Source organism: Pagrus major, chromosome 16, assembly GCF_040436345.1.
Source record: "Pagrus major chromosome 16, Pma_NU_1.0".
Taxonomy (NCBI): Eukaryota; Metazoa; Chordata; class Actinopteri; order Spariformes; family Sparidae; genus Pagrus; species Pagrus major.
Window position 1 is genome coordinate 1,705,779 of NC_133230.1, and position 12,741 is coordinate 1,718,519.

At 45.0% G+C, this 12,741-nt stretch overlaps 1 protein-coding gene across 1 annotated transcript in view; it reads right to left on the minus strand.

The window, feature by feature from the left end:
- The window catches only part of npas3 (neuronal PAS domain protein 3), a 263,350-nt gene extending 255,770 nt beyond the window's left edge, over positions 1–7,580 (minus strand). The window contains exon 1 of the mRNA XM_073483920.1: positions 7,249–7,580. Within this exon, the coding sequence (XP_073340021.1) occupies positions 7,249–7,265 (17 nt within the window). The 5' untranslated portion in view covers positions 7,266–7,580. The remainder of the gene's footprint in view (positions 1–7,248) is intronic.
- Positions 7,581–12,741: the final 5,161 nt, after the last annotated feature.

A 12,741-nucleotide genomic window follows, 5' to 3' on the forward strand; every position in this document is an offset into this window, starting at 1 on the left:
GAAAATGGCACCTTTTATTTTTTTTTTTATATTCCTCGCATGTTTCTGCTCATAAAAGTCCTCAAACGGAACCAAAATGTTGAATAAATACGCACAAACTTCCACCGGAGCGCACGGAGGCAGAGAAAAGACGAACTTCTGCGCGTAAAACACAACAAATCCTCCTGAAGTGTCACTTTTATTCTCATAAAGTGGATTTGCGATTTTTATTTCAACCTCAGGAGTTCAGATGTTCCCGCTGCTGTGTCTCTGCGGGGATGGAGACGGTTAAATGCGGGTTTTGTGCCAAAAGAAAGACGCACGGAGCTGAAGTGACAGTGTGCGTAAATTCTCCATCAGGTGTTTGTGATCTGATGTGTGAACAGCTGAAGCCGCTGCGCTCCTCTCTGCGCTCACTGGAGCTCCGTGTGTGATCAGACTCCCGAATAAAGTCATATCCACACGCACACGCACACACACACAGTCTCCTCCCCCTCTCTCTCTCTCATTATCTCCCTCTCTCACCCTCACTTTCACAAATCTCTCCCTTTCTTTCCTTCTCCACATGTTTCTGCCACTCGCAGCTCGTTTTGTTTCTGCTGAGCTCAATGAAACTAAAACATAAAGACAGGGATGTTTCAGTCTGCGTGTTGTTGCTCACATTTGTTCCTAAAAGAGAAATTACTTTAAAAAAAAGGTCAATTAAAAGGTCAAACTGAGAATCTGTCCGGCTCCTCACTGGAAACAGCAGCTGATAAAAACCAGTCGCTCTCATCAAACTTTGCAATATAAAAGCTAAAGTCTAATTTTGCTGCATGTGACCTACGTGATGTGAAGAGCCGACGATGACCTTCATCGTTTTGGGAACAAAAACACGTTTGTGAAAATGTGAATTCGGTCAGGTTTAGGAAAAGATGACTTACAAACGTACAAAGTTGACTTTTGGTTTCACAGGAGACACAAATGCCGCCTGGCCGGACTCGGTTTGACTGCTCTGCCTGCTTGAAGGTGACGTTTCATTTCCTCTAACTTCTTCACAATAAAAGCCTTCCGTTATTCAGTCATTTTAAAGCTTTTATTGTGAAGCAGCATCACAGGAAACGTGTTTTCAGCAACTCAACATGAACACTGACTTTACAAAACATGAGTTCAGAATTGACGGGTGTTTGTTACAGGTCGGTCGCAGGACGTCATCGCGGCTCGGCCCTACTCGAGGAGGTCCATCAAGCACGGCTCGACTGGCTAGTGGAAACACTGCAAAACACTGGTCTCCTGGGTGAAACTGGACCTCGGTGAAAGTACTGCATGTAATTTAAAAGTCTGAAGTCATTTGTACGCAGCTTGAAGCAGCTGGGTTGTCCACAAGTCTGAAGAAGGTCTCAAACTCCAGCAACACTTGCATCCTGATGAGATCTTCATCAGCAGATTATCTGAACCGTCAAGCTCAACGTTCAGACCGACACGGACAAGACAGCGTGGGACCACAGATACGTTAACTTACAGCCAACAGGCCGCAGTCCGAGTCACACCACCGGATGTCTTTAAGGAGACCGGGACATCCGTGATCGTGCCGACCAAAACAGGTATTTTAAACCAAACCGTGATGTTTTCTTCACCCTCACCAGAGCTTAAACAGCGCTGTGAGAGAGGGAACCAGAACATTCAGTCTAAATAAACAACATGAAGAGACGTTGAGTTTTAACTTATCTGTGGTTTTACACAAATTTACTGAGCTAACATTTATTCTGGAGACCGGGTCGGACACGTTATTTTAACCCACAGTATGATCCTTTAACGTTAACAGTCCAAAAGTCACAATATGTGAGTTTTTTTGTCAGCAAGCTTTATTTTGAAGGATTAACTGGACGTTGTACGTTACTGATTATTGTTAACTTGACCGCCGAGCCTGTCGTGTCATCAGAAGATCCACCGAGCCCGACGTCGACATAAACATCACGGCATCATGGTGGCACACAGTGAACAAATACCTTTTTATTACTTTTTACTTTATATAGTGTTTGTTTTGGGAGTCGTGCAGTAAAATCAACTGTGTCGCGTCATTTTCACGTCCACTCAGGTGATTTTATTCCTTTTAGTCTTTGTGAGCAGCCGACGCCTCCCGCCTCGTTTTAAAGTGTCCCGATCTGTTTCCTCAGCCGCTGCAGCTGCTCGTCCTGGGTTTGATGTGACAGAAACACGAGCGACGTCATGTCACCTCAGTCGTGTTTTAGCTATTTAGCATTTTCTCAAAGTGGACCTACACGAGCCACGCTAGTCGATAGCAAAGTGAGCTAATTAGCCTCCCTGACGTGAAGCCTCGGCTCTTCTGTACTCTGACTTTGTGTTTGCTGTGTTAGCTGCTCTGCAGAGGCCTCGGCGCTCGGCACTGAGACACGTTCGCAGAACTAAAACTCTCATTTGCATCCTGACATTTCCAGCGAGGGGGAATCGAACCCCAAACTCTGGCGTTTTTTTTTACTGCTCCTCCTCCTCATCGAGCCGCCCAGGACACATTTTCAATATTTCATCCTCCTCTGGACCCTCCGAACTCCCCGGCCGGACCCCTGCTGGGACTCCGCGCCTCACTTTGAGAGCCCCTAATAACCTACAGTTCTCGTCTGTCCTCCGAAACAAAGCATTGCACTAATAAAACGTCCCAATTGAGCTGATTAAATACCAATAAAAACACACAGCTCTCCACTCTGCCAGCCCGCAGTCTAAATTGGATCGCAGCTCTAACCAGCAGCTCCTAATGAAAACCACCGCTGCAGCCCGGCTCGCTCGCCTGCAGTACAGTTTACCTCGCTCGCTCTCCCTCTCTAATGAAATCAAATGAATTGGACTGGAGGTTTCAGGGGAGACATGCTGGACCCCCTTATAGAATTAGTTCTGTGTGTGTTGGTTCTGAACAGTGTGTGTGTGTGTGTGTGTGTGTGTGTGTGTGTGTGTGTGTGTGTGTGTGTGTGAGAGAGAGAGTATCTTTCTAAGTACGACCACGTGACCGCTGACCTGCCTCTGACTCATGCTGTGTGTGTGTTTGCGTGCACTGTATGCGTTTGATATAACATGCATTCAGCTCCGCAGTGTGTGTGTGTGTGTGTGTGTGTGTGTGTGTGTGTGTGTGTGTGTTTACATCACAGGCTGCGTGTGTGCTGACTGTATTACTGAGCTGTGACCAGGTAAAGTACAGCAGACAGAATCAGGACAGTCAACCTGCTGTTATCCCCCAGGACAACACACACACACACACACACACACACACACACACACACACACACACACACACACACACACACACACACACACACACACACACACACACACACACACACACACACACACACACACAGCTCCAGCAGCAGAACAACAAACACTTTCTCACACTGTACTTTCTGTCGTGGTGCGTTCAGGTGCAATAATCACAATTATTTTTCATACTGATTTCATTCCGTCTGCAGCACCGAGTCTGATAATCGTGACTCGTTATTCGTAGATGACGCACGTCCTGATCTGAACACAATACTTCTCCTTCCTGGCGTTCGCCTTCTCTCTCCAGAAATCCTGACCCGGTTACTCACAACACGGCCTGTGGATTATCTCGAGTAACCGGGTCAGGATTTCTGGAAAACACAAGCTAGATGGATAAATATTCAGCCCGTCCTCATCAGAAAACGTCCTCATAGTTCGACTAATGTGCTCGTGTGTGTGAACTCTGCATTTACACCCGGGTCAGTCGACTCTGCAGTGGACCCGGGTTTTTATCAGCTCGGCTCAGCTTTGATCTGAACGCAAGACCCGGGTGAACACGCTAAATGTGAGTAGTGATGACGCGTGTGGTGGTGGCGCGTGCATCAGGAAGGAATCTGTGATGTGGTCTGTGGTTGTTTTCTCTTCTGTCACAGCTGTTTCCGGTGCATCCGTGACGTACAACGCAACGTCAGTGCAGAGCTGCTAAATTTGGTGGAAAAGCGGCGCATGAAAGCAGCTTACTATGACCCATATTTAGGTTTCTTGCTAGGCAGCGACCTCTAGTGGCTGCAGATGTTATTACAGCTGCAAAGGAGGAACGTAGTAGAAAGTAGCGACGAGTCCGTTTAGGTTATAAATATTACAACGGGGTCAGCAGAGCTTTCTGAAAGACGCTGCGATGGTGTTTGATAAGATGCAGAATAATATGAGGTTCAAGAGGTTCGTGCAAAATCAGTGAAAAAGGCAACAATGATGTTTCGTTGGAAATATTTCATCTGCAGAAAAAAATCCAGATGATCTTAAATTGTTTGATTTAATGTTGTGAATTTGCAGACGAGGAAAAGATGAGGGACGCACAAATAAAAACGAGCTTTCTCGCTGTACCTAAACGCACCATCACACACACACACACACACACACACACACAGTCAGAAAGCTGTCACCAGTTTCTCTGAGTTGCTGTAAAACACAACAAAAGTCAATAACTCCCCGTCATGTCTCTGTGAAGCCGTTGTGGAGGCGTCCTGTCATCTCCGCAGACACGCGTGTCTTTCCATTAAGCCGACCATCAGTCCGTTAAAGATCACATGTCTCCGTTTCCTCATTTGAGCTTTCTTTTGTTTTTTTCTCCGGCGTCGCTGACGGACAGCTGATGACAGAGAAATCATCAGTTTTATTTTCACAAGATCAGATTTTAGACAAAACCAACAAGCCGGGTTTCCTACGAGTCGTGATGGATGAACGAGACGAGTGTCACCAACTTTTACTGTTACGTTCAAAAGAGTGACACACACACACACACACACACACACACACACACACGCAGGTGAGTAACAAAGTACAAATACTTAGTTACAGTACATGTTTCAGGTATCTGTACTGTCCCTGAGTCTCTCTGAGACTTTCCCTCTCTACATCTGAACACAAACACCTGAACTTTCTCCTCCTCACAGCTTCAAACAGCCTCGTTACTTTAGTTTGATGCATCTGAGGAGAATTATGGATTATTGTTATTTGGCGTCATCGCACGCCGCCTTCCCAACATCACCAGACTGATGTCAACCTATCAGAGCACATCACGCACGGCAGACGCAGCGAGACGAAACAAAGACGTAAAAGACGTGAACAGACAGAGAGGGAGGCTGAATGGGGAGAAAAGGCGTGTTAGTGTCTCGTATCTGCAGAGAGTTTCTTATTTTCTCTCTTTGTTGCTGCTCGGGACGCTTTACCAACCCAACATGTGGCTGTTTGACGTCCTGGGAATGAGACTCAACTATCAACTGTCTTTGTGGTGTGTTCAGGAGCAGCTGGGACAAATCCTACTGATTCTACCTTTAACTTTAATAGTCTTTGAATTATATTAATATGACGTGAGCTTCAGTTAGCTTTGATCACAGACGGTAGAGATGATTGTGAAGCTCCAGAAAGGTTTTGTGGACCACAAACCTTCACCTGACTTTCCGTCAGCGTGTCCGTGAGGAGGTGATGACTGAACTGTTCCTTTAAACAACATCCAAAAAAATCTAGTTTCAGGAGAGTGACGTCTCACCACCGTGTGTGTGTCCTGTGTGTGTGTGTGTGTGTGTGTTTACAGGTTGATGATTGTGGTTTTAATGTGGATTCATGGAGTTTCGTCCTGATTGCGTTTCCACATCAGTCGTCAAAACGCATTTAAAAAACAATCTGATACGAGGCGGCGAGAGGCCACGAGCCGCTGCAGAGAACGGACGGATAAATAAAAGCCGATGATGATGCCGGCGTCGACGGAGACAATCAATCATTAGCATACGTAACGGAAGTGTGTGTGAGGGGAAGAAGACATAAAGTTGACGCCACTGATGTCTATTATCAATCATTTGCATACGGAGGTGTGTAGACGAGGAGGATGTGTGTGTGTGTGTGTGTGTGAGGAAACTTCATGTGTGTCTCCTGAATGCTCCATCTGTAATTCCTCATAGCAGTTAATTCATCATCTGTGCTGAGGCGTCGGGCGTCCGCGGGCGTTTAGGACTAATATTTCAGCTCCCATTACAGTGGCGGAGCAGAGAGCCGAGGCTCCGGTTTGACCTTTGACCTCCGCCGGGGGAATCGCAGCCTGACCCCATCCATCAACGCGGGGAGAGGGAAAATATTAAGAGGGGGACATTATTAGTTGGATTACAGGGGAGAGACACTCAGCTGTCATTTACAGCCGGCGGGGTGGGCGGCTGTCAGCGGCCGTCTGTCTCTCTGCTCGGCCTGCGGGGCTACCTGTCTGTCCACCTGTCTGTCCACCCGTCTGTCCACCTGTCTGTCACCGCCTCCATGATGTGATGTCAAAGTCACTAACAATGTTACTGTCAGATGTCCCTGTAGAGGGACGCCGTGACACAAACATAAAATCTATTTGTTAATCAGAATTCGTTTTAATTATCCTGAACACACACACGTCACTGAGAGGACGTCAGGCGCTAACAGACTCTTTTCTGTCACTGCAGTAAGACGTTTTGTCTTTGTTTGACACGAGGTAGGACGCAGAGCAGAACCGGTATCCTGGATTTCAAACTGGACCAACACGGCAAACTTTCTCTTATAAAACCAAAACAGCTCGAAGTTTCTGAAGACGTTTCAGTGGAGAAATCAGCCGTGCAGCTCCAGAATCGGTCTTCACTTTCACTCGTCAATGTTCAGTTGTATAATAAATATATTTGATTTAAGTATTAGAACATTTTTACAGACGTATTGAATCACAAACTTCTCAATTTAAAAATATCTATTAATCACAAACGTATCCATTTAAAATTCTGTGTAAATCCCTGAAGAGTCTAGTTACATTTAAAACTTTAAATATGTTCTGCTATTACTGGAGGAAGAAGAAGAAGAAGAAGAAGAAGAAGAAGAAGAAGAAGAAGACGGAGGACGAGGCTGCTGAGATGCTTCCCTCTGCAGCTCGGTGCTTTTGATGAATTGAGGATCAACAGCAGCACAAACTGCAGCTCAGAGTCGTGCAGCTCAGACACAGAGACAAACATTCACAATCTCATTTTATATTTTCACCAACAGCTGGACAAACAATCCACCAATCACAGCCTGAGGCTGGATTAAGATAAGGAAGTGATGTTAGTCTACAGAGGGAGGTTCAAGGTCTCCGTCAGTCATCATGAAAATATTAACTCCAGTAACACCAGCTTCACCGGGACACACATCGCTCACTGCCAACTGATCAGAGGAACACAGACCAACATGCGGCTCAATGAATGAAGTTCACGTCGGGACTGAAGCTGAACGCAGCTGCTGCAGAGGAAAATACTTCACACTCACCTTTCATAATCCAACATGGTGTCACATGAATCCGTCTGCTCACAGGTGTCGAGTCCATGAATCCATTCAGGCTGAATCAGATCAAAGTGTCCAACAACAGGCCTTGAAGCTCGTCCGCCTCCACAAACACACACAGACAGACTCACACAGAGTCTCCTTCAGTCTGAGCTCAGAGGAACAACCTTCAACACGACGCTGAGCCGAGTCAACACTTCTGTTCAGAGCCGCAAACACAAACATCCGTTTAAAGTTCGGTGCTTCTGCTCCACCTCACAACTTTCTGATAGCATTTATAAAAAATAAATCAGATTTACAGAAACAAACGAGGAAGAAATCCTCCTGAGGCTGAATCACTTTCCCTCACAGCTTCCTCTCACAGGTGGAGGTGATTGAGGTGTTGATCAGGTGTGGGCGGAGTCAGCTGCAGCATCATCAACCTGTACATGTAAATCACAGATCAGCAGAAAGAGTCACAGCTTCTGTGTGATGGAGCTAAAACACGTCTGCACGTCAGTTTGATGTCACATGTTGGTGTGTGTGTGTGTGTGTGTGTGTGTGTGTGTGTGTGTGTGGCAGCCTTTGTTCCTTCTTTTTGTTCTGCCTTTTGTCAAGCCGACTATCATCTCTTGAATGTCGGCGCGTCCTTGAATGCAACACGGACAAAAAAAAAACAGTTTAAAAATTCTCTTTTTTCGAGTGAAGGTGACTTTTTTTGTCATCAGTTTTTTATTGAAAGAAGAAACGGAGCAGAAAACACAAACGGATGTCACAAAAGTGAATTTCATAATTTGCAGGAAATTGTTTTTTTTTAATGCAGAAATTTTGATTTAACTGAAGAAAAAGCCAATCACTGTTGAAACGGCCCCGCTCACATCCTCATTATTTTCCTTTCACATTTAAATTTTAGTTCAAATGAGAAAAGGCACATTTTAGATGTGACATGGTGCATTCAGGTCCTGTCAGAGTTACTGTAATTCCCTGTTTCAACATGCAAAGAGCGTTTATATCACAGGACAGGAAAACATTAGAGATAACATGACAAAACGTAATAAAACTTTAAAACCCCTCTGCCTGAGTCGCATCAGATAGATTTTCATCAGCAGTGGTGGCTGATTAATAATGAAGACAACAACTCCCATGATGCCTCACTGCTGACAGCTTCAGGGTCAGGCGAGCTGGAGCACAGAGACGAGGTTGATCGGGCAGGAGGCTGAAGGGTCGGTGGGAAAACAGCGTGGAAAGCTGCTGGACGAGGAGGAAATGACGGGAGAGGTAAAACAGAAGATGGAGGAAAATCATGCAGATGTTGTGTTTGAGTCCGACAGGAAACCCGAGCTCTGTCCGATGTGAAGCAGAACTCCCTGAACCTCTGACCTGCAGCCTGCTGAAGTTTCAGTGTGTTGCCGTGCAGCGTGTCGACCCGTCGATGGATCACTCCGGTCGTACGAACAAACCCTTGATGACTCCTGCGTATTACACACATCCCCTAATGTAGGATCAGCTTCTAAGTGAATCTGTTTTCAATCTCTGCTTCCATTTTCTGCCCTCGTCCCCAGACTAAAGTACATTATGGCCCGGCTGATGATGAAGGGATGGTTCTGCTCATCAGGGAGAGGAGGAGAGGAAAAACGAAGGAGGGGTTGCCGAGGCTTTTCTGCGGCGCTACGAGGAGATCATTACGGCGAGGAGAAGGTGCTTTACACGCACGTCCCATTTTCATTCAACAGCGATGCAAATGGTTTAAAACACATCTCGTCCTGCAGCATTTTAATAACACAAATACTTTTACATCTAACTCAGACTCACGTCGCAGCGAGCGGTGATTGTTTCCTGTGTTGGAGAGTCACATCTGCAGGTTTCCTCACCAGAACAAGACGACCACACGAGTCCTGAAGGTGAAGCTTCGTCTCTCTCGTGTTGATGTTACAGTAACAGACATTTTCCAAATCTCTGGGTTTGTATCGTCACACATTCGTCCTCAAAACTGACATCGTGCATCTTTAAAAAACAAGACGCACGCTGCAGCAGCATTTTATATTAAAGTCTTGTAATTGTGTGAATCGCTGGCAGAATATAATATCCACCAGTTTTCAATAATTTTGCCCGTAGAGAGTCACCACTGGCCTGTTCGTCACCTCTCAATGATGCAGATCTCACTAAACGCACGTCTTCAGTAGAAACAGGAACTCTTCTTTCCAGATCGTCTGAAATTTGTTTGAATATTGTCCTTCTCTCTGTCTCTCATTCACAGAGGAACATATGGCGCCATATTTTTTCTCCAAGCGAGGGAAAACAATGTTCACAGTTTTGCATAATCTGGTTGGAAATCATAAACATTTTAAGTGCTTGAGGATCCAAACATCACTAAAGCGTCTGTCGCGTCAGAGAGCCAAACAAACACTCTGAGACTTTACCTTCACCTTCAAAGACGCTAATCTTTGTGAACTAATTAACAAATATTTGTTGTACAGCAGCAGGAACAGGTTGTGATGAATCAAAGAGGAGGAAGGTGTGAACATGTGTCATGAATTGCAGAAAGTACGGGACGATTGTGGGAAAACTCCTGGAGAGCATTTAGCCTCGTCGTGCCCCCCAGCTCGGGAAAAGCTATTATGATCCAATAATAAACATGTTTATATTGCTTTTATTAACACTAAAATATACTTATTAACACATATTAGTGTTAATAAGCAGCTTATAACGGCCTTAGGTAAGGGATAATGTCCGATGAGGGGTCCATTATCAGGAATTAATGGACAACGAGGAGGCCATATCATACTTAAGGACCTTAACATAAGACAATACCTAAAAAAAGACAACTACAGTCACCAACAGGAGCTTTTTCTTTCTGCTTTTTATTGTAAAAGGTTTATAAAATATTAAACATGAACGATATCAGATGTTATCGAAGCATTAAACAAGAAAATGCTGATCATCAAAGTTAATAAATTCCTTCCAGTTATTATTTAAACGCTGTCTTTAATGTGCCCTTGAGCAAAGCAGCACCAGCCTCTGAGTGGAGCTGTGGTGGTTTTTATAATATTTAGAAAGCAGATAATTAAAACACACATTAATTGAAAGTATTACTTGTAATCGAGGAGTCCGGTGATCTCCGGCGTGTCCGCCGTGATGTCACCACCACCACCACCACCACCACCTGTCCTCTGAGCACAGAGCGGCAGATTCATTCAAGCTGTGGACGGTGAAAGTTTTGACATTTAAAGCCTTTAACTAATCAGTCCGTCTGCGTTTTATCCCTTTCTCTCCGACTTCACAGTGAGAGAGGAGATAATTTGAGCGCTCTGTCTGTTTGATGTACGGTAATCACATGTGATCTTTTCAACAGGGAGCCGGCCGTCTCGTTAATTTGACCGTCGGTGCGCGGCCGGACCCCCCCCGCCCTCCCCCCAATCAGGCCGCTGCCTGAAGAGTAATTGCGGAGCCACCATGCTTCGATGCGCTCGACCTTTACGACCTTAAAAGCCATTTCCATTTTTCTGACCACAAAAAAAGAACATATCTTGTTAATTGCAAAAAGGCAAATATTCTCCCTCCTCCGCTCGCCCCTCTCCTTCCTCCCCGTTTGATTTCCCTTTGAAGGCAAAACGCTGAAAAGCATTTCCATTTTCATTCATCAACGCTTATCAGTCATCTGAAGGCCCCTTCAGCCACAATCAACATCACGGCTCCGACCGAGAGGGACGCCACAATGAGAAACTATCAACAATCGCAAGAAGCAATTTGCTTTAATGTGGAGTGTGTTTTGTTGCAGCTAACTGCCATTTTTTTAATCCTCTGATACTCTGTGAAAGACAGAAGGAAGTGTCACAGCGCGGCGTTACGAGACGGCACGCTGACTTTCACTCATCATCGAGAACAAACGCTGCCAGAGGACCGTTGAGCCGGGACGTAAATGAACCGTACGTCTGCTCAGTGTTTACAGACACACACAAGATCAACACTCAATGAAAGAATCATAAGTTACCGCATGAATTTTAAAGTGTGCATGAACAGGGTTTTGATCACATGACCTTCAGCAGGGTCACCTTTTCTGATCCGCACCACCTTCAGCTACACGCAGGTGATGTGTTATTTATCACAGATACGCTGCAGGTGAACAAAGTTTGAATTTTAAATTGACAAACTTATTATGTGGGCTCAGTCCAGACACTGTGAGGAGCTCGCAGAGGCCCGGCAGGCTGGAAACAAAAAGAAGAGCTTTAATGAGCTGATGTCCAAAAGCCAAAAAATCCAAACGTGTGAGAATCAACTGGCAACGAAAAGGCAGGAAGAGGAAAATATAAAAGTAACACAAAGACTGAGGACGGACCAGAAACCACGAGGAACGAGGACAACGAGGGAACACAAGCTTAAATACACAGGAATGATTAACACATGACACACGGGCGTTCACAGAAAAAGAGTGGGAAAGAGACAAAGACAGGAAGTGGAAAGTCACAAGACACGTGAAGGTATAACTACAAAATAAAACAGGAAATGACTCACAAAAAACCCAAAATACAAACATAAAAAAGATCCACTTACTTGCTCTTCACAGCTCCTTCAGTAACACATGATCTACGTCGTATAGCTGCTGAGTTGACACCTTATTTAATTTATGGCATCCAGCACACTACTACAAAATAAAACAAGAAATAACTAAACTAAGTATGCATTTCCTACGTACGCAAGAAATACTGAAATCTAACAGGCAGCTTTGCATCAGCACAGCTCTGCTCCCCAGAGGATGAACCCCTTCACATTTTACTTTCCCTGCAGTGCGTTGATGACGACTGCAGCAGCAGAGTTAGTTTTGTTCTATAATTGAGGGCCGATACTTTAAAAACAATCATTTTAACTCCAGCAGGAATATTTTCCACGAGCTGCAGGGACATTTTTATGATTTGTTCTGATGTGAAAAGAGACATTTCATCACCAAACCAGCGACATCGGACCGGGTTCAGCTCTAAAGGATGTTATCAAGGACAGTCTCTGTAATCAGGGACAAATTGATTTGCAGTGTGTGTCCTTTACATTCAGCAGAGGTAAAAGCACATCACGACGGTTCCTCTTCATCATCATCCCGCCATCGTCTCTGTGCCACCAGCAGCATCTTCCTGTTTCACAAACTGACCTCCGTCTGATGAAGTAAACATTATTTAACGTTCTGTAATATCCTCACAGTGTGTTTATCATCCAATCCAATCACCCGCTTCAGCTTTCACTCGTACTTCATCTCCTCGGCAGTTAAAAGTTTCCGTCTGTGTGTGCAGACTGAAAACGCAGGTCTGATTAAGGGCAAGAAATGAATCTTTGGAAGATCAAAAAAATGTTAATGATGCATCTCTGATGATTGAGGGCCTGACACACGTCTGTTGTCTAAGAAAACTTCTGAATGGCGGCTTTGATTTGAGCATTATGTTCTCCACATTTGATGGATTGTGTCCAAAACACGACATTAACACTCGCCAACCTGCCAGATGAAGGAAAAAA